Source organism: Salvelinus sp. IW2-2015, linkage group LG30 (genome assembly GCF_002910315.2).
Source record: "Salvelinus sp. IW2-2015 linkage group LG30, ASM291031v2, whole genome shotgun sequence".
Lineage (NCBI taxonomy): Eukaryota > Metazoa > Chordata > Actinopteri > Salmoniformes > Salmonidae > Salvelinus > Salvelinus sp. IW2-2015.
Genome location: NC_036869.1, coordinates 14,461,710 through 14,489,045, shown reverse-complemented (window position 1 = coordinate 14,489,045; position 27,336 = coordinate 14,461,710). Strand labels below are relative to the sequence as shown.

The 27,336-nt window shown below is 40.7% G+C and overlaps 1 protein-coding gene across 6 annotated transcripts in view; it reads left to right on the top strand.

The window, feature by feature from the left end:
- The window catches only part of LOC111954823 (A-kinase anchor protein 9), a 126,213-nt gene that overhangs the window by 7,961 nt on the left and 90,916 nt on the right, over positions 1-27,336 (top strand). For all 6 annotated transcript variants that reach the window (XM_070436176.1, XM_023974735.1, XM_070436178.1 and 3 more), the window contains exons 2-6: positions 14,821-15,087; positions 19,899-19,943; positions 20,530-20,589; positions 21,553-21,702; positions 22,403-22,558. In XM_070436176.1, coding sequence (XP_070292277.1) covers positions 14,821-15,087; positions 19,899-19,943; positions 20,530-20,589; positions 21,553-21,702; positions 22,403-22,558 — 678 coding nt within the window. The remainder of the gene's footprint in view (positions 1-14,820; positions 15,088-19,898; positions 19,944-20,529; positions 20,590-21,552; positions 21,703-22,402; positions 22,559-27,336) is intronic.

Sequence of the window (27,336 nt, the reverse complement as noted above, 5' to 3'; positions counted from 1 at the left end):
TAATGAAACATGTTCAATTTGGTTTAAATAATGCAAAAACAAAGTGTTGGACAAGAAAGTAAAAGTGCAATATGTGCCATGTAAGAAAGCTAACGTTTAAGTTCCTTGCTCAGAACATGAGAACATATGAAAGCTGGTGGTTCCTTTTAACATGAGTCTTCAATATTCCCAGGTAAAAAGTTGTAGGAATTATAGGACTGTTTCTCTCTATACCATTTGTATTTCATATACCTTTGAATATTGGATGTTCTTATAGGCACTTTAGTATTGCCAGTGTAACAGTATAGCTTCCGTCCCTCTCCTCGCCCCTACCTGGGCTCGAACAAGGAACACATCGACAACAGCCACCCTCGAAGCATCGTTACCCATCGCTCCACAAAAGCCGCGYSCCTTGCAGAGCAAGGGGAACAACTACATCAAGGTCTCAGAGCGAGTGACGTCACCTATTGAAACGCTATTAGCGCGCACCCCGCTAACTAGCGCGCACCCCGCTAACTAGCTAGCCATTTCACATCGGTTACACCAGCCTAATCTCAGGAGTTGATAGGCTTGAAGTCATAAGCAGCTCAATGCTTGAAGCACAGCGAAGAGCTGCTGGCAAACGCACGAAAGTGCTGTTTGAATGAATGCTTACGAGCCTGCTGCTGCCTACCACCGCTCAGTCAGACTGCTCTATCAAATCATATACTTAATTATAACATAATAACACACAGAAATATGAGCCTTAGGTCATTAATATGGTCAAATCCGGAAACTATCATTTCGAAAACAAAACGTTTATTCTTTCAGTGAAATACGGAACCGTTCCGTATTTTTTCTAACACAACCTTCAATGTTATGTCATAATTACGTACTATTCTGGCAAATTAGTTCGCAACGAGCCAGGCGGCCCAAACTTGCATATACCCTGACTCTGCGTGCAATGAATGCAAGAGAAGTGACACAATTTCCCTAGTTAATATTGCCTGCTAACCTGGATTTCTTTTAACTAAATATGCAGGTTTAAAAATATATACTTCTATGTATTGATTTTAAGAAAGGCATTGATGTATATGGTTAGGTTCATTCATGCAACGATTGTGCTTTATTTGCAAATGCGCTTTTTTTGTTAACTCATCCCCCGTTTGGCGACGTTGGCTATCTTTGTTAGGAATAAATAGTCTTCACACAGTTCGCAACGAGCCAGGTGGCCCAAACTGCTGCATATACCCTGACTCTGTTGCACAGAACGCAAGAGAAGTGACACAATTTTCCTAGTTAAAAGAAAATCATGTTAGCAGGCAATATTAACTAAATATGCAGGTTTAATATTATATACTTGTGTATTGATTTTAAGAAAGGCGTTGATTTTTATGGTTAGGTACACATTGGTGTAACAACAGTGCTTTTTTTGTGAATGAGCTTGTTAAATCACCCGTTTGGCGAAGTAGGCTGTGATTCAATGATAAATTTAACAGGCACCGCATCGATTCTATGCAACGCAGGACAAGCTAGATAAACTAGTAATATCATCAACCATGTGTAGTTAACTAGTGATTATGTTAAGATTGATTGTTTTTTATAAGATACGTTTAATACTAGCTAGCACCTTACCTTGTCTCCTTACTGCACTCGCATAACAGGTAGTCAGCCTGCCACGCACTCTCCTCGTGGAGTGCAACGTAATCGGCCATGATCGGTGTCCAAAAATCCAGATTACCGATTGTTATGAAAACTTGAAATCGTCCCTAATTAAATCGGCCATTCCGATTAATTGGTCGACCTCTAGTAAACGCAGTCCAGTTCGAAGTAAATGGCACAGATCCATATATGGCAATGCTCTATTTGCATTTAGGCCTACTTGTTTATTCCTGCACAAGTCTGTGTAGAGTATGGGTTGAGTAGTGCATGTCAATGCAATAGAATCCTACTCCGATGCCTTCTGCCAAAACAAAATCTCTTGCGTAGTTTTATGTTTCGTTATGTTGCATTGAATGTGGCTAATATTGTGTTGATTCCATCACAATTGCCACTGTAAAGGAAAACATTGATTGTGTTAACAAGAAACTCTAGAACAGTGGTCACCAAACTTCTTAGTCAAGAGCACTTTGAGTCAAAATGCAAGCAGAGATCTACTGCTCAGATTTTGTTTTAACATGACTTAAATATAAGCCTATGCCCTTACAATGGGAGTTGTTGTCCCAAAGGAGACAAGCTTAGGTCCAAAATAAGCCCATAGAAACACATTGGGCTAATTTTGAACAGATTTAGACAAGAGTGAAACCTCTCGCTTCGCCTCATTAACCAATTAGAAACAGTACTGTAGCAATGAGGTTTGTGTAGTAAGCTATAGGCCCAATACATTATCACCGCATATTGGCTTTGCTTGAATTGTCCTGCCAATGCATAGTAGTTCGAGACATTTTTTGAGGTAGGTTATATGATCACAGCGGTAATAGATCCTTTGTTGTGTTAATTTCCAATGAGTGAGCATACATCTTAAATAATTAGCTTTTTAATTTACTGGGCTGATGGTACCTGGATCTGATGGTCAGTCTCAGTGGAGGGAGGAGCGCAGCAGACTGAGGGTCTGCCTCAACATCCCTCCACTCTCCCATAATTTCTGCCTCATGCACAAATTCATGTTGTTACTCCTGTGAACTGAACCAGGTTTTCCTCTAGAATTTTGCCTGTGTTTAGCTCTATTCTGTTTCTTTTTATCCTAAACTCCCTACTCCTTGTCGATGACAAGCATACCCATAACATGATACAGTCACGACCATGCTTGAAAATATGGAGAGTGGTACTCCGTGATGTGTTGGATTTGCCCCAGACATAATGCTTTGTAATCAGGACATAAAGTTAATTTCTTTGCCACATTTTTTGCAGTTTTACATTTGTGCCTTATTGCAAACAGGATGCATGTTTTGGAATATTTTATTCTGTACAGGCTTCCTTCTTTTCACTCTGCCATTTAGGTTAGTATTTTGGAGTAACTATAGTGTTGTTGATCCATCCTCAGTTCTCTCCTATTACAGCCATTAAACTCTGTAACTGTTTTAACTTCTTATGGGCAGGTGGGACGGTAGCATCCGGTGAAATTGCAGAGTGCGAAATTCAAAAATACCAAATTCAAATATTTAACATTCTTGAAAATATATGTGTTATACATCAAAAGAAAGCTTAACTTCTTGTTAATCCAGCCACTGTGTCAGATTTCAAAAAGGCTTTACGGCGAAAGCAAACCATGCAATTATCTGAGGACAGCGCCCCGCATACAAACACATAAATCATATTTCAACCAGGCAGGTGCGCCACAAAATTCAGAAATAGTGATATAATTAATGCCTTACCTTTGAAGATCTTCTTCTGTTGGCACTCAAATGTCCCAGTTATGGTCCTTTTGTTTTATAATGTTCTTATTTATGTCCCGAAAATGTCAATTTATTTGGCGCGTTTGATTCAGAAATACACCGGTTTCAACTCGCCCAACATGCCTACAAAGTATCTAATAAATTCCATGTAAACTTGGTCCAAACATTTCAAACAACGTTCCTAATCCAATCTCAGGTACCCTAAAATGTAAATAATCGATAAAATTTAAGACAGAATAAACTATATCTAATACCGGATAAAAACAATGTGAAGCGTGCTCCAGTTCACGCACACCAAAATAGAGTCTAGAGGTCGACCGATTAATCGGAATGGCCGATTTCAAGTTTTCATAACAATCGGAAATCGTTTTTTTGGGGCGCCGATTTGACAGATTTTTAAATTTTTTAAATTTATTTATTTATTTATTTATTTTAATTTAATTTAATTTGTTATTATTATTTTTATTTATAGATTTAAAAAAATATATATAGATTTTTTTACTTACACCTTTATTTAATCTTTATTTAACTAGGCAAGTCAGTTAAGAGCACATTCTTATTTTCAATGACGGCCTAGGAACGTTCAGATTTCTAACCTTGTCAGCTCGGGGGATCCAATCTTACAACCGTACAGTTAACTAGTCCAATGCTCTAACACTGATTACATTGCACTCCACGAGGAGCCTGCCTGTGCCGCGAATGCAGTAAGCTAAGGTAAATTGCTAGCTAGCATTAAACTTACCTTATAAAAAAACAATCAATCAATGACTGTCATTGCTCCAATGTGTACTTAACCATAAACATCAATGCCTTTCTTTAAAATCAATACACAAGTATATATTTTTAAACCTGCATATTTAGCTAAAAGATATCCAGGTTAGCAGGCAATATTAACCAGGTGAAATTGTGTCATTTCTCTTGCGTTCATTGCACGCAGAGTCAGGGTATATGCAACAGTTTGGGCCGCCTGGCTCGTTGCGAACTAATTTGCCAGAATTTTACGTAATTATGACATAACATTGAAGGTTGTGCAATGTAACAGGAATATTTAGACTCATGGATGCCACCCGTTAAATAAAATACGGAACGGAATAAACGTTTTGTTTTCGAGGTGATAGTTTCCGGATTAGTCAAAGGTATATGGTTTAGAGAGAAATAGTCGACGCGTTATAATTCCTGTAATAACTTGCGGCTGAACTTGAAAGGGGTTTCTTCGTTATTTTTACCGTTCATGTCCTCCATAGAGAATGTCTCGATCTACTTCAAATAAGGTCTGTGTTTCGTGCAGGCTTAAACCGCCTCGGTGTTTTGATACCCGTGTAAATCTTACTAGGATAAGGTAACGTTTGTTAACATATTTTCATAAATCCACTCTACAAAATTTATCTTCGCTTATATTTAGCCAATATTGACCAGAGTTACCTTGTCCTATGGATATCTACACAGTTATAAAATTGGCAATGTGGTGTAAGCCTACACGAAACACAGACCTTATTTTAAGTGAATCTAAAAATATCCTATGGAATAAATGAACAGCTTTTAAGATTTTGCTAGAAGGTGTCATGGGAATTATGACTCGCACTTTGGTCGTCAATTCTTACCATGCCCATTATTAAAATAGGATTTCCTGCATATAGAAATGACAGTTTTTGTTTTCAACATTCATCACAGCTAACTTAAACTCTATTTTTATTCAAACAGTTGAGAGTATTTGTCTCCTAAGCAGACTCTTCAGTATCATTGTCACTTCAGAGATGTTTGTGTGTGTATTTATGTATTATATTAAGTTAAAATAAAAGTGTTCATTGTTCATTCAGTATTGTTGCAATTGTCATTATTACAAAAATGTGTTTGTGTGTATGATATATATATTTTTTTAAATAAATCGTCCGATTTATCGGTATCTGCTTTTTTTGTCCTCCAATAATCGGTATCGGCGTTGAAAAATCATAATCGGTCGACCTCTAGTAGAGTCCACCTGGAGTGACACTTACAATGAATAGGACTACTTCTTAATTTCTCAAAAGAAAAACATAGAACAATTTCTAAAGACTGTTTACATCTAGTGGAAGCCATAGGAACTGCAACCAGGTTCCTAATAATAAGGGTATCCCAAAGAAAACCATTGGAAAATCCTATGACCTCAATTTTTTTCCCCCTGGATGGTTTGTCCTCGGGGTTTTGCCTGCCATATCAGTTCTGTTATACTCGCAGACATTATTTTAACAGTTTTAGAAACGTTAGAGTATTTTCTATCCAGATCAACCATTATATGCATATCCTAGCTTCTGGGCCTGAGTAACAGGCAGTTTACTTTGGGCACGCTTTTCATCCGGAGGGGTCAAATGCTGCCCCCTACCCAAGAGAGGTTAAAGTCACCATTGGCCTCATGGTGAAATCCCTGAGGTTTCCTTCCTCTCTGGCAACTGAGTTGGGAAGGACGCCTGTGTCTTTGTAGTGACTGGGTGTATTGATACACCATCTGAAGTGTAATTAATAACTTCACAATGCTCAAAGAGATATTGTATGTCTGCTTTTTTTTCTCTCCCATCTACCAGTAGGTGCCCTTCTTTGCGAGGCCATAGTAAACCTCCCTGGTATTCGTGGTTGAATCTGTTTGAAATTCACTGCTTGACTGAGGGACCTTACAGTTAATTGTATGTGTGGGGTACAGAGATGAGGTAGCAATTAAATCATGTTAAACACTATTATTGCACACAGTGAGTCCAAAAACATAATTCCACTTTAACATTAGTGGGTATTGTGTGTAAGCCAGTGACACAAAATCTAAATTTAATAAATTTTAAATTTGGGTTGAAACAAGAAAATGTGGGAAAAGGTAAAGGGGTGTGAATACTTTGAAGGCACTGTATATTATGAGATATTTCTAAAATACAGTACATACTGTACATATTGAGTAAGAAATGGTATATGAAGTGTTGGCTCAAGTCTGTGTTGACATGCCAACTGTTGATCATCGCAGCAGCTGTCAAGATGGCTGTTTTCTAGGCTGCCCGGTCATTGTGCCAGCAACAGTAAGTGGCTTACCTCGTCACAGGAACGACACTAATAGTGTTTTCAAGCTCTGACACAGCCGATTTGACTGTTCACGTAAATTTAGACCTAGTTGATATTAATATTATTCAGGGGTTTTTCTTCCATTCAAATCCTTGGGCAGGCTACCTAAGTGTTTTTTTGGGGGGGTTGCCGAAGTCTAAACAGTGCCATTTATATAAAATAAATCATGATTTTTAGGATGGCAAAAAGCTTTGTTTAAAATTAAATGACTAAAACCAGATTTAAAGTATGTAGAAAAAATTATGAAACAATACTTATTTTTTAGATAATATAATCTTTAAGAATTTACAATCAGTAGAAGTAGAAGCTAGACAGTCAGGGATAATTTCAAAGTAAAAAACAACACTGAATTTATCAGTATTGATTTTGTTATTATGTTTTTGCAAATTAATGCAGCATTAGCCATGGCAAGATGAATAGAATTGCAGGAAATTAGCTTTAAACTGCAAAAGGTTCTCTCAGCTCCATGGAGAAATTTGTATAATTGTAGGAAATTGGCCTAAAAATTCAGATTTCTCTAAACCGCCAAGATGGGTGTCTCGACAATGTTCTCGACAATTCAGCCACGCCGATCGGCTGACCGTGCCCATTGCCACACCCCCTGCCACTCCCACCACTTTAGGCCCGTTTCAATCCAGAAAATAATCCTGTTCATAAACATGTCTACAAGAGGCCTATTACTTTAAGGATATCTTTACTTTATTACTTTGGGGGCTTATTGTTGGGCGTATGACATTTTGTTTATGCTCTTGGAGGTTGCAATCCTGCAATCCCTATAGGAAAAAGGTCTGTGCTACTTCCGACTCACAAGCAATTACAACTTTTGTCCTGACTCAAGTTTTATTCTCCCGTACGGTGGTCCTACTCTGTTTAGTCCATATTGATTGTACGTTCAGAGCCTTTGGATAATTAATCAGCCTCGACTCCACTAATGATTTAATTTCAGTCTCAAGCTATCTTGTGTAATGGTATACAAGATCGGCCATTGTGATCACTGTAGACTCCAGAGCTGAGTTCCCTTAGTTAAACCACTGAACACATTCATGACCATTTGGAGGTACAAAACTGTTAGATTACCTTGAAATTTTCCCAGTTTGTACACCCAGGTGTGGTTCGTGTTCAGCCTTAGGCTATAGCATTAGATGATTAGAGGTTAAGTCTTTCTTGTGTTTGTTTTGGCAATGAAGGTGGGTGTTACAAATGTGATTAGGGTTCCACATATGTAGGCCTATAACTGCACTACTGCCAAATTGAATCTGGTTATTTATGTTGATTGTTGTTCATTGTCTTTTAATCCGTGCCTGTACATTGGGTTACACATTTTTTTTCACAGTAGTTTGTTTTCTGTACCCACTAGGATATCTATAATGGGAATTCTCTCTGTTTAAATGAACGATCACTCACTTACAACAAACATTACTCAATGTGCCATAATTGATCAAATAGAAAGCCCCCAAAAACACTGAAGCATGGTACAGTGTGCTGTTTTCGGCATGAATTGTGTTAATTTATCGTTATTATCTGTGGGGATAAGCAGTGACACTGAGGAACAGATAATCGCTCTCTTGTAACGGCGCCAGTGGCTGCATTAGCTAACCTTTGTGAAACAACTCAATGAGGTGGAAAGCTTGATGCAGAAATCTCTAGAATTATCGTCCAACAAGCCAGTGTTTTGATTTGAAGTGCTTAGAGTGCTATATGAATAAGCAGCAACGATTTACGCTCGCTGACTGCCAAGTAGTCTACATGTTTGTCCCAGATAAACAATGTTTGCAAAACATTGTCACTTGCTCCATCTTTGAGGCTGCAGATGGCATTATGCACCTACGTAGGCCGCAGTCCCATATGCTTATCCAACTCGATGGTCCTCTGCCAAATAGGGCAACACAGCATCATTAGCCTAAGTATTCTGAGGGTTTCAATTTACTGGGAGAAAATAATTTGAATTTGTTTATGCTGTGCAAATCCCCACAGATCTGGAGTTGCTCAGACCATCTACAAACTATTAGACTACAGTACAAGGATAATGCTAGCTGAAACTCTATTGACATACAGTAACTCCCCAGCCTCCCTATGTGTTAAAGTAAGCCTAGTTGTTGCGTGTTGCAGTTTAGACTTAACCTAATGACACTGAGTGTGTATTTATGAAGATATAATCTGTATGAACCAAAAGTATAAAGAGTGTTAGGTCTAGAGATGAAACGGTATGAAAATTTCATATCACAATTTTAGTGACCAAAATGATCATGGTTATCAGTATTATCGCAGTATTGTTAAAATGTGCTGGAAATGTTCAAAAAGTACTGATACACACACTGAAATCATTTCACCAACAAACAACAACAATTATCAGCACTATGCACTTTTTGTGTGCATAAACATTAAAATAATAACTTTAATGTTAAAGATGGCTCCATGTGGCCATGAGAGGTAAAAGTTTCCCTAGTGCAGGTTTAAATGAACACAACCTTAAGTAAGTAAAGCAATGTGCATGTAAGAACAATACAACCATATGTAAACAAATCCAATGTGCAGGTGTTTACATTAAAATATGTAAACAAATCAAATGAACAGCACTAATTGTATGTCCGTTTTCTCCTTCATAAATAAATAAGGTTCTGCTGGCCTAACATCCTGTATGGATGCATATTTGTTCACTTGAGATTGAAATGTAAAAATGTCAGCATATTTACTTTGTCACGGTAAGTAGTGATCTGTGAGGGGAGACCATGTGCCCGCTGGCACTGAACACTCTGATGGCACGCTGGTTGCTGGGATGCACAAAAGCTTCCTGGCAACCCTGGCAAGGTGAGGCAGCTCTGATGCATTGCCCCCAACCTAGCCAGACCTTTCCCCGCCGATGCCGCCTTGTGCTTCTTCCCTGACTTGTGCAGCTGCTAGCTTCAAGGCCTCCTGGACAGAGCTGTCAGTCAACTTTTGCAGCTTAGGCTCATCTAAAAAGCTCCTTTTGAAGCGGGGGTCAATGAAACAAGCCATGTGCATGACTCTCTTTGCCTTCTCTGTGTATCTGTTGTTAAGGTCTTCTCTCATTACCCTTTTCATCTCCTTGGTCAGGGATGGCTCTGTATCCTTTTCCACCAGAACGTCACGGGTGATGTGGTCCAGGACAGGCTTGATGGCTGACAGTGTCACTCGTGTCTCTGAGGCAAGTGTATCTGTAAACTTGCTCAGAGGTTCAAGGAGCTGGCACAGTTGCTCCATGACACTTTGTCGGCATCCTTGGTCATCAGATGCCATGTTCCTCTTTCCCCAGCCAGTGTCACACAGACTGGCTGCTGATGGCTGAGGAAACGCTCAAGCATCTTGTGTGTAGATCCCCATCGGGTTACCTCATCATGGATCAGAGCCTTCTGTGGCATGTTAAGGGCAGCTTGCTTTTCTCACAGTTCTCTCCTTTTCCAGCCCTGTGAGAAGCCTTGGACCAGATGACAGCAAGCCTTGACTGCTCTGTCAACTCTGAATTTTCAGAGCCTTTTGAGATGGCCAGGTAAAAATGATGACCAAAGAGCCCAAGCCACAGATCTGGGAACTCTTCAAAAGCCTTGATCATGTTTGTTGCGTTGTCTGTGGTTATGCAGACTAGGTCGGTCTTGTTGATCCCCCACTCTTCCAGCATATTCTCAAAAAACTCTGTTGTGCGTTTGTTATTATTGGTGTTACATTATTATTATTATTCACACCACACACACACAATCTCTTCTGTGTTGCATTTGAGTATATGCAATGACCCCATGCACAATTTACATAAATACAAATGAGTTTTAAGAATTAATAAGACAGTGATAGTAATTGCAATGAGCCCAACAATTGACATAAATACAGCAGTATTGTATAGGACTCTATCGTGTTTCTCCTGTTGGAACACTTTTACAACCAAGTCGATGACTGCCTGATTTTAAACGAACAAAATATGTTGGTTGGGTGACTTAACTACATCACGTGTTATTGTGTGCAATGGGCGTATAGAGTCTGCAGACACACGATGCATACAGCAGCAGAACGTGTAGTATTTTTACAAGAGTAGGTAACACTGAAGGCTTCGCTTTACATTATTGACAAGCTATTAGGAAGTTAGACAGACAAACCATGACATTTTCCCCTATTCCCAAGTCCCCACAATGCATTGAGTTAAAAGTTACCTTGCATTCGCTATAAAGTAGTGGGTGGTGGTCACGAAGATAACTGGAGATTTGAAGTGTTGCCCCCTTTCGCAGCAATAAAAAAAATTAAATTGCGTGTTTTGCAGACAGGGTGACCATCTTCGATTACGTTTCCCTCGTTTCCCACTACTCTTAGAAGGGTGACAAATCTCCCGAGCGCCGTCACTGCCTTCCGCTATGTTTTCACACAAAACAAAACCCACTTTGTATGCTGTGCCTGCGTCAGATTGTTGCTTACTTTGGTTGATGCTGGACAGTATTTACCCTGAGTTTTTCAAACCAAGGTTTTAATGATAATTCAAATTTGAAATGGTAATACTAACCATCGGGAATTTGATCATTGTTTATCGTGAAACTAGTAACCGTTTCATCCATAGTTACGTCTACCCTTACTTTTTCAACCACTGTACCACCAAGTGTTCTACTGTGATTTTTAATATTGGGCAATTCCAGCATTAGGGATGTTATTTTTGCATGCAAAATTACAACTTTATCTCACAGAATGGAAAAACAAAATATAAATTTCACTTGTGATGTGTGTGTCTATAGTACCCCTTGGGGGGAATGTAGGCCTATAACCAAAAAAGCATACTCTAAATATTGGCATGTTGGCAAAATAAAGGAAATAAGAGGTGTTGTGGATATTTGCCTACATGAAATGGACAAGCTTTTTGGCGAGACTGAACATAAACTCAAAAAAAGAAACGTCCTCTCAATATCAACTGTGTTTATTTTCAGAACTTAACATGTGTAAATATTTGTATGAACATAACAAGATTCAACAACTGAGACATAAACTGAACAAGTTCCACAGATCTGCGACTAACAGAAATTGAATAATGTGTCCCTGAACAAAGGGGGGGACAAAATCATAAGTAACACAGTCAGTGTCACCAGCAAAGCACCCCCACACCATAACACCACCTCCTCCACGCTTCACAGTGGGAAATACACATGCGGAGATGATCTGTTCACCCACGCCTCGTCTCACAAAGACATGGCGGTTGGAACCAAAAATCTCCAAGTTGGTCTCCAGACCAAAGGACAGATTTCCACCGGTCTAATGTCCATTGCTAATGTTTCTTGGCCCAAGCAAGTCTCTTCTTATTATTGGTGTCCTTTAGTAGTGGTTTCTTTGCAGCAATTTGACCATGAAGGCCTGATTCACACAGTCTCCTCTGAACAGTTGATGTGTCTGTTACTTGAACTCTGAAGCATTTATTTGGGCTGGTAACTCCAATTAACTTATCCTCTGCGGCGGAGGTAACTCTAGGTCTTCCATTCCTGTGGCGGTCCTCATGAGAGCCAGTTTCATCATAGTGCTTGATGGTTTTTGAGACTGCACTTAAAGAAACTTTCAAAATTCTTGAAATTTTCTGCATTAACTGAACTTCTTGTCTTAATAAAAGTAATGATGGGCTGTCGTTTCTCTTTGCTTATTTGAGCTGTTCTTGCTATAATATGGACTTGGTCTTTTACCAAATAGGGCTATCTTCTGAATACCACCTCTACCTTGTCACAACACAACTGATTGGCTCAACTGCATTAAGAAGAATAGAAATTCCACAAATTAACTTTTCACAAGGCATACATGATAATTGAAATGCATTCCAGGTGACTAACTCATGAAGCTGGTTGAGAGAATGCCAAGTGTGCAAAACTGTCATCAAGGCAAAGGGTGGCTATTTGAAGAATCTCAAATATAAAATATATTTAGATTTGTTTAACACTTTTTTTGGTTACTACATGATTCAATATGTGTTATTTCATAGTTTATGTCTTCACTATTGTTCTACAATGTAGAAAATAGTAAAAATAATGAAAAACCCTTGAATGAGTAGGTATTCTAAAACTTTTGACCGGTAGTGTCAGATCAGAGGCAGTATGGACGACCAGGGATGTTCTCTTGATAAGTGTGTGATTTGGACCATTTTCCTGTCCAACTCCGCATTCAAAATGTAACAAGTACTTTTGGGTGTCAGGGAAAATGTATAGAGTAAAAAGTACATTATTTTCTTTAGGAATGTAGTAAAGTAAAATATATAAATAGTAAAGTACAGATACCCCAATAAACTACTTAAGTAGTACTTTTGAAAGTATTTTTACTGAAGTACTGTCTACCACTGCAAATTTGTTAACATAATTTGACAGAAAAAGCTTTTTTTTCCTGGGATCTTTTATTTCGGCTCATGAAACCAACATTTTTTGTTCAGTATATGATTGACTGAAAAGCCTTATTTGAGACTTGGCCTCCTACTCTGTAATGGCCAAACTTCATTCAAATTTCTACGTTAACTACTTTAACTGGGTTATTATGAACTTAACCTGTCAAAATGGGATCACAAGTTGGGGGGCCAGATAAAAGCAGGCGAGCCAAAAAAACGGTCCCTGGATCAGGACACATTTTGTAGAGCTGCATGCACTAGGTTCAGCTGCATTGAGCTCTAGTATGATACCCTCCTACTGGAAATATGATACCCTCCTACTTTTTAAAAATACATTGTCTCACACCTGCTGCCCATAAGGGCCAGCTGTTTGAGCTCCCCTGCTGTCAGCCAGCTCCCATAGCCGGCCATTCAGTTCACTGACTCTTGCATTAACGCTCACTCACTTCACCCTACTCAGTGGCTGTCACCAGCCCCTTATCCATAATGGATATCAGGGCTTTTACTCTCCAATCCATGTAATTAGTGCCAGCGTTCCCTTGTGGCAATTAACTGTACAGAACCCCTGCTGTTTATGCACTGAGGGAAATTAAATGTCTGTGTTTGTGGGTGCAGACTACACACCAAGGGAAGTTTTGTGTATGCGCGTGTATGTGTGTTTGTGTGTACATGCTCCGAGCTAATTTGTGTGTAGTCTATCTGTGTTTACATATTGTAAAATTAGACATTGGCATATTACATGGAAATTCATGTTTTTCTCATTAACTAAAACATAAGAGCAATTAATCTGTTGATACCCCTCAATTCAGCAGGCCTGGCATGATGCATCTCAATATACTAGCAGCATAAATTTTCTCTCCAGGTCTCTGTGCTCTGTTAGAGCTTGTGAAAAGCAGGGGAGGTCAGGTGAGCCTAGCTTCTAGTAGATACACTCTTAAAAGCATCAGATTTGTCCAAGTGCCGCTCCAGATTAACCTGGGATTGTCCACACACCCTCCATCTACGTCCGTTTCAAAGAAAGCCTGCCCCCTCAATTGGCTCATTCATCCCCCTCCTCTCCCCTGTAACTATTCCCCAGGTCGTTGCTGCAAATGAGAACGTGTTCTCAGTCAACTTACCTGGTAAAATAAAAATAAAATAAAAATATGGAAATGAAAGTCTGAAACTCGATGAAGGGAGCGCCATGGTAGATTAGGCGCCGTGGTAGATTAGGATAGATTTTGGACGACTTTTAGACTTTCGCTAATCCCAAAACCGCCATTTGCTCAAGTAGCATTTGGCCATCTTCGAGATTTACATGGATCCAGATGTAATCCTCCTTTCCTATCCAAACAGTTTCTCTTCCGTTTGTTACTAAAGACATCACTTTGCACACTAATATTTAGGAGAGGGGGGACAATTGTAAACGGCGAACGCTTTAAGGGGTGGTGAAAACAGCAGTTTATCCATATACCAAATTACCAATGCGTTTAAGTCATTAGATGTTTGACATATAGGGAGTTTAAAAAATGTAATCCTTTTAGCGGGTATTTAAAAGATTAGGGGTAGCCACAACAGGAAGCTAATTGTTGGTCATTAGGGGCCTATGTACGGTAAGATTCACATTTGCATCCGAGGTTGCTAGCGCCGGGACGCATGCAATGTTTCACACGAGCTTTACCAAGCTATGTAGCACTACTGTAGGTATTTTTCTCTTGTAGATTATTTCCCCCCAGAACATTTTTGAATTTGAAACACCAACTAAAGTAGTTGATTCTTGGGTAGGCCTCATCTAACAGAAAAGGCTAATTGAACTAATCATCAAAGATCATTTGACGTTGATTGTGGTTGCTTTTTTTTAAGGAATGTGAAGTGTAGCATTTAGCCTATAGATGTAGTATAGTCAGTGTTCAGTGTAGCATAGCCTCTAGCCTTAAACCTAGAATTTTGCTAAGTTTGTTGGACTGCTTCTTAAGCAGCGCAGACACACTGTAATCTCTGTATTTAACCTCACTGACCCTGCCTTGCCTGTTGTCTGCTTTTCCTCTCCCTGTGTGACCCCAGTTGGCTGAGTACCGGCAGAGGAAAGCTCATGCCGACAGACAGAAGAAGAAGAAGAAAAAGAGGAGAGAAACAGACGACAACCCGGGTGGAGATGGACCGGGGAGAGGGGAGGCCGAGCAGGAGTTAGATCAGTCAGTGGGGGAGGGGAATGGGGGGGGGGTAGGAGGAGGAAGAGGGGAACTGGACCCCCCTACCACAGAGTTTACCTTCGCCAGGACCCTGCACAGTGGTGAGACGGTCAAACACGACCAGACGTACACCATAGAGGTAAGGCCAAAAACTCCTGTACCATCCCTAACCATTGATTTACCATTTCAATTGAGCTTCTCCTAGCGTGCAGCCTTGCTTGATTTGGAGAGTCTGCGTTGAAAAGACTAGAGAAGAAACTGGCTTGGCTCAGTAGTGTGAAAAGGGATGAGAACTGGTACTTCTCCTGGCCCTGAAATTACAGTTTATTAAAATGATATTGGTCTTCTGTGCTGAATTTATCACAAGGGTGAACTGATTGAGCTAGTCAACCACTCATCAAGACCTAGATTAGATGGATCATGTATTCTAGTTCTAGGTTCTTTTTTTGCTGATGCTATGTTGGAGAAGAAGCCTAATGTGTGTAGGGATACATTGTAAGCAGTAGTAGCCTATATTTATGTGGCTTCCTGTATTGTCCCATACTGATCATCTAGGGAAAGATCATGGTAACTTGAATCACAAATATGAATTAACACTAAATGTGCTCTTTACTTCTAAAGCATTGGTACAGTTTTTAAGATGCACATTTTAATTGCTTGGCTTGAAAAAGTATGATAATTTATGCACTCACTACTGTAAGTTTCTCTGGATAGAGTATCTGCTAAATGACTAAGATGTACATCTGAAATGTTGAATAGAACATTAGATAATAAAATGCTGTCCAAACATGACATAAAAAGGTTTTGGTAATCACGCATATTCACTGCCTGATAAGGGATTCACATTTTGTTGCGTCAAAGATATTGTCTGAATCCGTTCGAGCAGAATGAGCCGTGTCTCAAGTCTCTGGAATCAACCTATGCGTTGCTATGAGCGACTTTTGTGAGTGCCGATTTTCAAAGGCGCAATATTGAAGCAGCGTTTCCCAAACTCTTTCCTCGGGGCCCTAAGCGGTGAACCTTTTGATTTTTGCCCTAACACTACACAGCTGATTCAAATTATCAAAGGTGGATGTTTAGTTGATTATTTGAATCAGCTGTGTAGTGCTAGGGAAAAAAACAAAACGTGCACCCCGTGGAGGACCGAGTTCGGGTAACTCTGGGTTAAAGGGATGAACAGTGGAGCAGCCAATAAGTGTCCTTGTTAGTGCTGTGTTATCTCTTGATTTGCTGAATTTAACACCTGAGTTACAGCTGGCAAACTGCATTTCTTTTATTTTTGTGAATATTGTTATTGTGGTAGAGGGTTGGGTTAGAGTATTCTTTCAACTTTGGTTAGATAATGAGCAAAATAATAAGGTAAGGATTTGGTGTGAATTTTGATTTTCCTATCTCTTCAGACATTTCTTTATAAAGCTTCATTGCAAGCTTGCTCAATGATTCTCTCCCTCTTTCAAATGACCGTCTTATCCTGTCATTTTTAATATAACTCAGCTCACCGTTACATCGTCAATGTGAAATAATTTCTGTTTCACAGACAATCGGCAAGCCCCTCACAACCTTGAGCGCATTCACAAGCATCAACCAGGCTGTATGCACCATGCCACCCCCAACTCTGCACCTACGCCGAACAATGCAAACTCCCCTCTTTTCTCCCTCCCTTCTGTTCCTTTGTACTACTTGTGTCACGAACTGCATTAATAGTTTTCATTCCCTCTGTTGCTGAAAAACCACAAAGTATTTCTTCTCTCCTTGCCACCCGAATGTGACTAGGAAATGATGGGTTGCCGTGGCAACAGAATTGCCTTTAAACTGTTTAAGCCGCCTCATTCTTTTGTTGGAGAGCTTTGTGACCTTGCAGCACAAAATGGACCCGGAGGTGATTGAATAGAGTGGCTGCTTCCTGTCTTTTCTTTTGGTGGTTGGTATTCTTGAGGTATAGCTCAGCACTTTCTCCTACTGTATTTCTATAGGCATGCAGACATTTTGAGCAGCACCGCGCCTAACTGTTTGTCATGAATTTTCCACTTCTGTCATTAATGATAACATTTTCGTAGGTCCAAGATGCTCATGAGTTTAGACTCATGCCGTTGAGTTCAGACTTATCTGAATCCATATTTGTAATAATGAGACTGATAAATGGTTCAAACATTTAGTTAAAACCTTTTTGTTTTTAGTCTGTTTGTTCCTCACAACAATGGGTTTTCATTTCCAAGACAAAGGGTGTAATTGGCCCTGGGCGCACCATTGAATGAACATGGAGATGTTCTAAGTAGCCATACAACTTCCCTTGCAGAGAGGGGTTGCTGTGGAAACACCAGCTTCAAAGTGTTCCCCTCCAAGGCACTTGTATAGGCAGACTGCTTCACAGTGGTCTGTGCGAGTGCTAACCTGTTGTATTGTCTCTCACCAGCGCATATCTCAAACAGATGAACTGCGGTTCCCATCTGACACAAGTGGTATAATAGAGGCAGATTTGCTGATAATCTGACGTTCCTAATACAATCAAATCCATGATAAGCAGCTTGGCTATCTTTGAAATTCATATTCACTTTTCTTATTCATACTTTAGATAAATTTTAAGTTACTCCAATCCCCACATGATCTTGGACAAAGTTGCAAACATGACAACAATCAGAAACTTCTCTTACGGCGGATCGACTTGACAACAGCCAGTGAAAGTGCAGGGCGCCAAATTCAAACAACAGAAATCTCATAATTAAAATTCCTCAAACATACAAGTATTTTACAGATAAACTGTTGTTAATCCCACCACAGTGTCCGATTTCAAAAAAGGCTTTACGACGAAAGCACACCATCTGATTATGTTAGGTCAGTACCTAGTCACAGAAAAACACAGCTCAGACACAAAAACAAGCCATACAGGTACCCGCCATGTTGTGGAGTCAACAGAAGTCAGAAATAGCGTTATAAATATTCACTTACCTTTGATGATCTTCATCAGAATGCACTCCCAGGAATCCCAGTTCCACAATAAATGTTTGTTTTGTTCGATAAAGTCCATAATTTATGTCCAAATACCTCCTTTTTGTTTGCGTGTTTAGTTAAAAAATCCAAATTCATGACGCGCAGGCCAGGCGAAAAGTCAAACAATTCCATTACAGTTCGTAGAAACATGTCAAAAGATGTATAGAATCAATCTTTAGGATGTTTTTAACATAAATCTTAAATAATGTTTCAATAATGTTTCAACTTTAGAAACGAAAAGGAACGCTGGCACTCTGCCAGACACCTGGTTGAAACAGCTCTCATTCCCTCATCCTTCACAGTAGAAGCCTGAGACAAGGTTCTAAAGACTGTTGACATCTAGTGGAAGCCTTAGGAAGTGCAATATGACCCCATAGACACTGTATATTGGATAGGCAAACCTACAAACCTCAGATTTCCCACTTCCTGGTTGGATTTTTTCTTAGGTTTTTGCCTGCCATATGAGTTCTGTTATACTCACAGACATCATTCAAACAGTTATAGAAACTTCAGAGTGTTTTCTATCCAAATCGACTAATAATATGCATATCTTAGCTTCTGGGCCTGAGTAGCAGGCAGTTTACTCTGGGCACCGTATTCATCCAAGCTACTCAATACTGCCCCCAGCCATAAGAAGTTAAGACGTCACATCTTGTGTTGCTAGAATAGGAAAACGATGTTTCCTATTCTATCTTCCCTAGAATCACCAGAATTCAACAAGCACAGTCCAAGGAATATAGGCTAAACTGTTGCTGATATCTAAGCATTTCAAAGTCTCTCTCAATCCTCAATATAAAGGAACTATCGGCCTACTGTGCCATAAACTCTGACAATAAAAGCTCTCATTTCATTTCTCCTCATCTTGCACCATGGTGTTCCAACTTTTAATCTTGTTAAAGTGAAATTAGCCCCTCTAGAATAGGCTTCAATGATCATGGCCATTATTCCATTGAAAAGAAGCTGTCTTATAAAAGTAGGTTGCACCCGGTGATTGAATGTGGCACACCATGCTTCCAAAATTCCCCATTGAATGTAGGTCAAACGGGTAGACAGCATTTGACATCGCCATAATTAACCCATTCTTCTCCCGAAACTGGCTGCACAAAGACTAATCGGAAATGAGAGAACAGTAGCCTTGTCATATCATGAACAGCAGAATTCTAACTGTACACACAATATTGACCTAGGATGGGCTTGTTTTAGCTAAAACTGCATACTCATGTTATGGTCCATCAGTTTTAATGCACTTTGAAGCTTTCTTTTTCCCTATGCTTGTTTTTTTAAATTATATTTAAAAATGTATAAAAAAAAAATTGTCCCTTTTTCTCCTGAATTTCGTGATATCCAATTGGTAGTTAGTCTTGTCCCATCGCTGCAACTCCCATACGGACTCAGGAGAGGCGACGGTTGAGACATGCGTCCTCTGAAACGCACCCTGCCAAGCCACACCAACTGGTGACCGTGTCAGCGTGCATGCGCCCGGCCCGCTACAGGAACTATCGGCCTATGCCATAAACTCGGACAATAAAAGCTCTCATTTCTCCTCGTCTTGCACCATGGTGTTCCAACTTTTAATCTTGTTAAAGTGAAATTAGCCCCTCTAGAATAGGCTTTAATGATCATGGCCATTATTCCATTGAAAAGGAGCTGTCTTATAAAAGTAGGCAAGAGCGCGATGGGACAAGGACATCCCGGCTGTCTAAACCCTCCCCTAGCCCGTACGACGCTGGGCCAATTGTGAGCCACCTCGTGGGTTTCCCGGTCACGGCTGGCTGTGACACAGCCCGGATCGAACCCGGATCTGTAGTGATGCCTCTAGCATTTAGACCGCTGCGCCACTCGGGAGGCCCCATTCCCTCTGCTTGTTTGTGTGGGCCACTTGTACTGGTGACTATTTTGGGGCCTATTATGGTCCTCCCCATACAATTGTCTGATGAATCCTCCTCTTGTTTCCTATTTCAGCCAGATAGTGAAGTGTCCACCACAGCCGAAGACTACTCCTCCGAGGTGAGTTAACTTCGTCGTAGTTTACATCAGAGAACACTTTTAAATGGAGTTAATACACTGTACTTGAAGGGATAGTTCACCCAAATTGCAAAATGTCTTGTTATCTCACATTAAAAAACGATTTCCCCTAGTGGTTAAGGTTCAGATTTGACAGAGGGTAAGCTGATCTTAGATCTGTTAATAAGGTCCTCTGCTATTGAGGATTAGTGTTACGGTTTGGGGATTAGGTCCTTGGACAGGCCTGCCTTTTCCCAGGTTGCCTTTTGGAACAGACGATGTGACTTGGCTAGCTTGTTGCCAGGCACTCTGCTCCCCAAGTCCCCGTCTGGCATTTATCTGAACTTGACAAGTCAAAGTAGTCCCGTCGCACCTCACCCCCTCTCCTCTTCTACAGAGCCGCCATTAATAGCTTTGCCTGTGACACCGAGTTTAACGGTTTGGAGAAGGCGACAGTCATTACTTTAAAGCTTGACATGGACGACAGAACCAAAATTCCAAATTTAATTACATTCTGTACACCAGTGAACAATGGGAAGCTGAACCATGAAATCTCCCTGCTTTACCAAACAGTATTGTGAATTAACAGGTGAATGGCTGCCTTGAGATGACCGAGAACCCAATGGAGACTTACAAGGAGTTTTTCTGGGTACAGTACAACAATTAAATAGACAACCAGCTACGGTCTTTTTTTACTGTAACATTTTTGCTCTGTCTCCACACTGCATTCTGACCTCCTAACCCTGAGATTTTCCTCAGACTAACTCACTAACCAAGTTGCTTTTTATTCTCTACTCCTGGAATCCTCAGTGTGCGCTTGTGAAGTGGTTTTGATTCAAGGCCAGGGACTACAGTGCAGCATTGTCTGTGTGCTGCTGCCGTCATACTTTAACCTTTACACCCCATTTTAACAGCAGAGATGGGGAGTATGGAATGGGGGCTGCTTGACATTTCAGATGTGTAAATTACTCTGGAAGTCAGACCAGAGAGAGGAAAACAGAGGGAGGAACAGAAGTAGAAAGAGGGATTGGAGGATGGAATGGTGGCTAGAGAAGAGGGTGTTGGACAGGGATGCAAGAGCTGCTCATTTGCCAAGGCACACGGGTAATCCTGCCATTTTCAGGCAGGAAGAGAGAGGGATGGAGGGAGAGAGAAAAGGGAGAAGGTGGGGACAGAGTCTGAGTGACAACAAAGGCAGTGATTGGCTGTTTCTGCTTGAGAGTAAAGAAGTAAAATCATTCTGAGGAAAAGAAGATAGAGCGAGGTAGAAAGAAAAATGCGGGGAGTGTGACGGATAAGCTAAGAGTAGTAAAGTACAGAGGTAAAGCGAAAGAGGGCACCATTGCCAGCACCGTGCTCTTTAATGGCTGCCAGTTCTTTGGCAGTTTTGGATGTTGGCTAGTTAATTTCTACCATTCCCCTCAGTTCTGTGGCGGCCTTGGATGCTAACTAATTGCTTCAGTGGTGGTTTTGTAGGTTAGCTAAATGCTAAGCTAGCTACTATTTCCCCCTCCATTCTGTGTCAGTTTTGGATGTTAGGTAATTGCTAATCTAGCCACTGCCCCCCCCCCCCCCCCCCCCCCCCCCCCCCCCCCCCCCCCCCCCACGACAGGAGGAAGTGGGCTCTGTTCAGCAGGAGGCAAGGGGTGGAAGTGTACAGGTCATGGAGGAAGAGCTGGCTGCCAAGACTCTTGCGGTAGAGGAGCTGAGCCGAGAGCTGGAGGAATTTAGAGTGGCTTTCGGCTCAGAGGGGGTACAACAGGTAATATGCGCTCTATGTGTATCTATGAAGGAATTAAGATTGGTACTTAGAAAATAGTAGATAACCTGCTTCACCTGTCATCTGCAAATATTCATGAAACATTAACATTTGTTGTAGTGTGTGTTTGAGTCTTAATTCATCAACCAGATTGCATAAGGGGTTGGCCTTGCTGAGCCCACACTAAGGGCCTGACCTTCCTTTGAGGGTGCAGCTCTCATATTGATAATACTTTTGCTACCCAGCAGGGGTCACTGTTAAAAATTCATGTTATGATTAATATTTCCTTTTTTCACTTCTGTGGTTCTCTATTACAATCATTTGTATGGTTTTGTTCGCAGTAGTTTAGGCCTACTTATTTTCATTCTTATCTGTCAAGGAACCTATTTCTAAGCATTTATATACTGATATTCAGATTACTACTTAAATATATGAGATTTCTGTGAAGATCAAGTGAATTGCCAAACACACGTAACAAGTACATATAAACTATTCTTGGTATTTCCCTTTTCAATGGTTGTATTACCACCCATCACCTCTACCCTTAAATATCACAACTAGCTACTTCTGTTGTTGAGACCACATTTTGTCTTTATCAAGTCAAGCCAGTGTACTGTTTTCTTTGTCATACTAAAGTGTGACTTGTGAATCACTGACGTTGATTATGCAAGGGATACACACTGCACTTCTTTTTCTCCTCCAGCTGCAGGACTTCAAGGATGCCTTAAAGCAGCGAGACGGCATCATCACCCAACTCACAGCCAATCTGCAGCAGTCTCGCAAAGAGAAGGACGAGGTCATGAGGGAGTTCTTGGAGATGACTGAGCAGAGCCAGAAACTGCACATTCAGTTCCAGCAGGTAAGACATTCTTGTCTAATCTATACACTACATTACATTATACCATATTATCCAACCCTAGTCTATAATACAAGAAGAAAACAAGATTAGGCAGGTGTTCATTTTTATGTACATTACCGTTCAAAAGTTTTGGGTCACTTAGAAATGTCCTTGTTTTTGAAAGAAAAGCAAATTTTTTGTTTATTTAAAACAACATCAAATTGATCAGAAATACAGTGTAGACGTTATTGTTGTAAACGGCAGATTGTTTTTTTAATGGAATATCTACATAGGCGTACCAAGGCCCATTATCAGCAACCATCACTCCTGTGTTCCAATGGCACGTTGTTAGCTAATCCAAGTTTATCAATTATGTTAGCACAGCTGAAAACTGTTGTCCTGATTTTAAAGAAGCAATAAAATTGGCCTTTAGACTAGTTGAGTATCTGGAGCATCAGCATTTGTGGGTTCTATTACAGGCTCAAAATGGCCAGAAACAAAGCACTTTCTTCTGAAACTCGTCAGTCTATTCTTGTTCTGAGAAATGAAGGCTATTCCATGCGAGAAATTGCCAAAAAACTGAAGATCTTATAAAATGCTGTGTACTACTCCCTTCAAAGAACAGCACAAACTGGCCCTAACCAGAATAGAAAGAGGAGTGTGAGGCCCCGGTGCACAACTGAGCAAGAGGACAAGTACATTAGTGTCTAGTTTGAGAAACAGATGCCTCAAGTCCTCAACTGGCAGCTTCATTAAATGGTACCTGCAAAACACCAGTCTCAACGTCAACAGTGAAGAGGCGACTCTGGGATGCTGGCCTTCTAGGCAGAGTTCCTCTGTCCAGTGTCAGTGTTATATTGCCCATCTTAACATTTTATTTTTATTGACCAGTCTGATATATGGCTTTTCTTTGCAACTCTGCCTAGATGGCCAGCATCCCGGAGTTGCCTCTTCACTGTTGACGGTGAGACTGGTGTTTTGCAGGTACTATTTAATGAAGCTGCCAGTTGAGGACTTGAGGCATCTGTTTCTCTAACTAGACACTAATGTTTTCTAATGATCAATTAGCCTTTTAAAATTATAAACTTGGATTAGCTAACACAACGTGCCATTGGAACACAGGAGTGATGGTTGTTGAAAATGGGCATCTGTACGCCTAAGCAGATTTTTTTATGGAATATCTACAGTTTCCAGCTACGATAGTTATTTACAACATTAACAATGTCTACACTGTATTTCTGATCAATTTGATGTTATTTTAATGGACAAAAAAACTGCTTTTCTTTAAAAAACAAGGACATTTCTAAGTGACCCCAAACTTTTGAAGGGTAGTGTGTGTGTGTGTGTGTATATGTATGTAAACGCAGCAAAAAAAGAAACTGTCAACTGCGTTTATTTTCAGCAAACATAACATGTATAAATATTTGTATGAACATAAGATTCAACAACTGAGACATAAACTGAACAAGTTCCACAGACATGTGACTAACAGAAATTGAATAATGTGTCCCTGAACAAAGGGGGAGGGGGGGGCAAAAGTAATAGTCCGTATCTGGTGTGGCCACCAGCTGCATTAAGTACTCCTCCTCATGGACTGCACCAGATTTGCCAGTTCTTGCTGTGAGATGTTACCCCACTCTTCCATCAAGGCACCTGCAAGTTCCTGGACATTTCTGGAGGGAATGGCCCTAGCCCTCTCCCTCCGATCCAACAGGTCCCCGACATTATCAATGGGATTGAGATCCGTGCTCTTCGCTGGCCATGGCAGAACACTGACATTCCTGTCTTGCAGGAAATCACGCACAGAACGAGCAGTATGGCTGGTAGCATTGTCATGCTGGAGGGTCATGTCAGGATGAGTGTTGAGATTGCCTGCAATGCACAGCGTTGAGATTGCCTGCAATGACAACAAGCGCAGTCCGATGATGCTGTGACACCGCCCCAAACCATGACGGACCCTCCACCTTCAAATCGATCCCGCTCCAGAGTACAGGCCTCGGTGTAACGCTCATTCCTTCGACGATAAAAGCGAATCCGACCATCAGCCCTGGTGAGAAAAAAACGCGACTCGTCAGTGAAGAGCACTTTTTGCCAGTCCTGTCTGGTCCAGTGACGGTGGGTTTGTGCCCATAGACAACGTTGTTGCTGCCTTTCAACAGGCCTACAAGCCCTCAGTCCAGCCTCTCTCAGCCTATTGCAGACAGTCTGAGCACTGATAGAGGGATTGTGCGTTCCTGGTGTAACTCGGGCAGTTGTTGTTGCCATCCTGTACCTGTCCCGCAGGTGTGATGTTCAGATACCGATCCTGTGCAGGTGTTACACGTGGTCTGCCACTGCGAGGACGATCAGCTGTCCGTCCTGTCTCCCTGTAGCACTGTCTTAGGTGTCTCACAGTACGGACATTGCAATTTATTGCCCTGGTCACATCTGCAGTCCTCATGCCTCCTTGCAGCATGCCTAAGGCACGTTCACGCATATGAGCAGGGACCCTGGGCATCTTTCTTTTGGTGTTTTTCAGAGTCAGTAGAAAGGCCTCTTTAGTGTCCTAAGTTTTCATAACTGTGACCTTAATTGCCTACCGTCTGTAAACTGTTAGTGTCTTAACGACCGTTCCACAGGTGCATGTTCATTAATTGTTTATGGTACATTGAACAAGCATGGGAAACAGTGTTCAAACCTTTTCAATGAAGATCTGTGAAGTTATTTGGATTTCTACAAATTATCTTTGAAAGACCGGGTCCTGAAAAAGGGACGTTTTTTGTTGTTGCTGAGTTTATGAATGTATATGTGACTTACCACCTGGATTTGGTCTTATGTAACACATTTTGAAATAGTGCTTTTTTACATTGGATAAAAGTAGAGACTCAGAGCTACAAAATGGTATATTGTACACTGCAGTTTTGAGGTGGGTTTGTTCCATAGGCGACGTTGTTGCCGGTGATGTCTGGTGAGGACCTGCCTTACAACAGGCCTACAAGCCCTCAGTCCAGCCTCTCTCAGCCTTTTGTACTCCAAGTACTCCAAAGTAATTCTGCTTTGAAAGTTGATGATAAACTCACTTTTGAGAAAATTACCTTTGAATGTTTTGGTATCTAGTGAAGAGCTCTTTGTCTACTCCCATTCAGCATCGTTCACACCATCTTAAGCTTTTGCCCCACCCATCTCGTTTCGCTCTCGGGGCATTCAGAGCACGCACTTGATGCTCTGGCTGATGATTTGTTTACCTCCTGGATAACATGAAAACAGTCTAACGAGCTCTGCTGGCAACAATTTCATTTTGCTTTTTTGCTGACGTTTACTGACACCGGTCATATTCAATGGGTGTTGTACACTTGAGCTTAAGACATGTATCTAGCTCGCTAGCTAGCTAGGTTAACAAGAACCTAGCTAGGTAAACGACGTGTAAGATCACACACATCACGTAACGTTAGCTAACGAGCCAGCCAGCTAATGTTAGCAAGTTAAACAACAATGAACACAGTGCCAAATCATGTCCTTACTACCCTGCATGAATCTGCTGGTAGCTAACCAACCAGATTCAAAGCTAGCTAGCTAACATTAGGCTCTAACTAGCAAAGCAAATGGTTCTGGGATACGAATACTACACATAACGTTAGCTAGGGAGCCAGCCAGCTAAAATTAGCTAGCTAGCTAACAGTACACTATCTCTTTAGCTATCATGAATCTAATTCCACTGAATTCAAAACTCGATCCTCCAGAAAGTGGAGAGAAACACTTATGCAGCTCCACTACGCGATACATTTTAAAAAAGCAGTGTTTGACAGGATTACCATCAGACTAACCAGCTCAAATAGACAGAAGCCTTCTATATGGCAAACCAATCCTCTCTCCTCGGCATGTCCAGCCCACTCATTATCTCAGCCAATCATGGCTAGTGGGAAGGTTGCTGTCTGTTTCCTTTGGCTTAACCAGCAAGGCTCGTAATTTAACAATTGTATTCGTATTTACAGTTTTCATACAAGTTTGTAATTAAGGCACATGAAAGTTCACATGTTCCAGATGGCATTTCCACCAAAAAACGCATTTTGATTTAAAAAAAAGACATTAAAATTTCTCACCTGTGAAGTCGGGACTTGAGACAAATGCCTAGTTTCCTGAAACGGGTCACATGTACAGTACCAGTCCATAGTTTGGACACACCTACTCATTCCAGGGTTTTTCAATATTTTGACTATTTTCTACATTGTAGAATAATAGTGAAAACTTAACTAGGAAATAACACATTCAATCATGTAGTAACCAAAAAAGTGTTAAACAAATCTAAATATATTGTTTCGCCACCCTTTGCCTTGATAGCTTTGCATACTCTTGGCATTCTCTCAACCAGCTTCATGAGTTAGTCACCTGGAATTCATTTCAATTAACAGGTGTGCCTTGTTAATAGTTAATTTGTGGATTTTCTTGACTTAATGCGTTTGAGCTAATCAGTTGTGTTGTGACAATGCAGGGGTGGTGTACAGAAGATAGCCCTATTTGGTAAAAAACCAAGTCCATATTATGGCAAGAACAGCTCAAATAACCAAAGAGAAACGACAGTCCATCATTACTTTAAGACATGAAGGTCAGACAATGCAGAACATTTCAGGAACTTTGAAAGATTCTTCAAGTGCTTGCAGGAAGCAAAAACCATCGCTATGATGAAACTGGCTCTCATGAGGACCGCCACAGGACAGGAAAACCGAGTTATCTCTGCTGCAGAGGATACGTTCATTAGAGTTAACTGTACCTCAGATTGCAGCCCAAATAAATGCTTCACAGAGTTCAAGTAACAGACACAT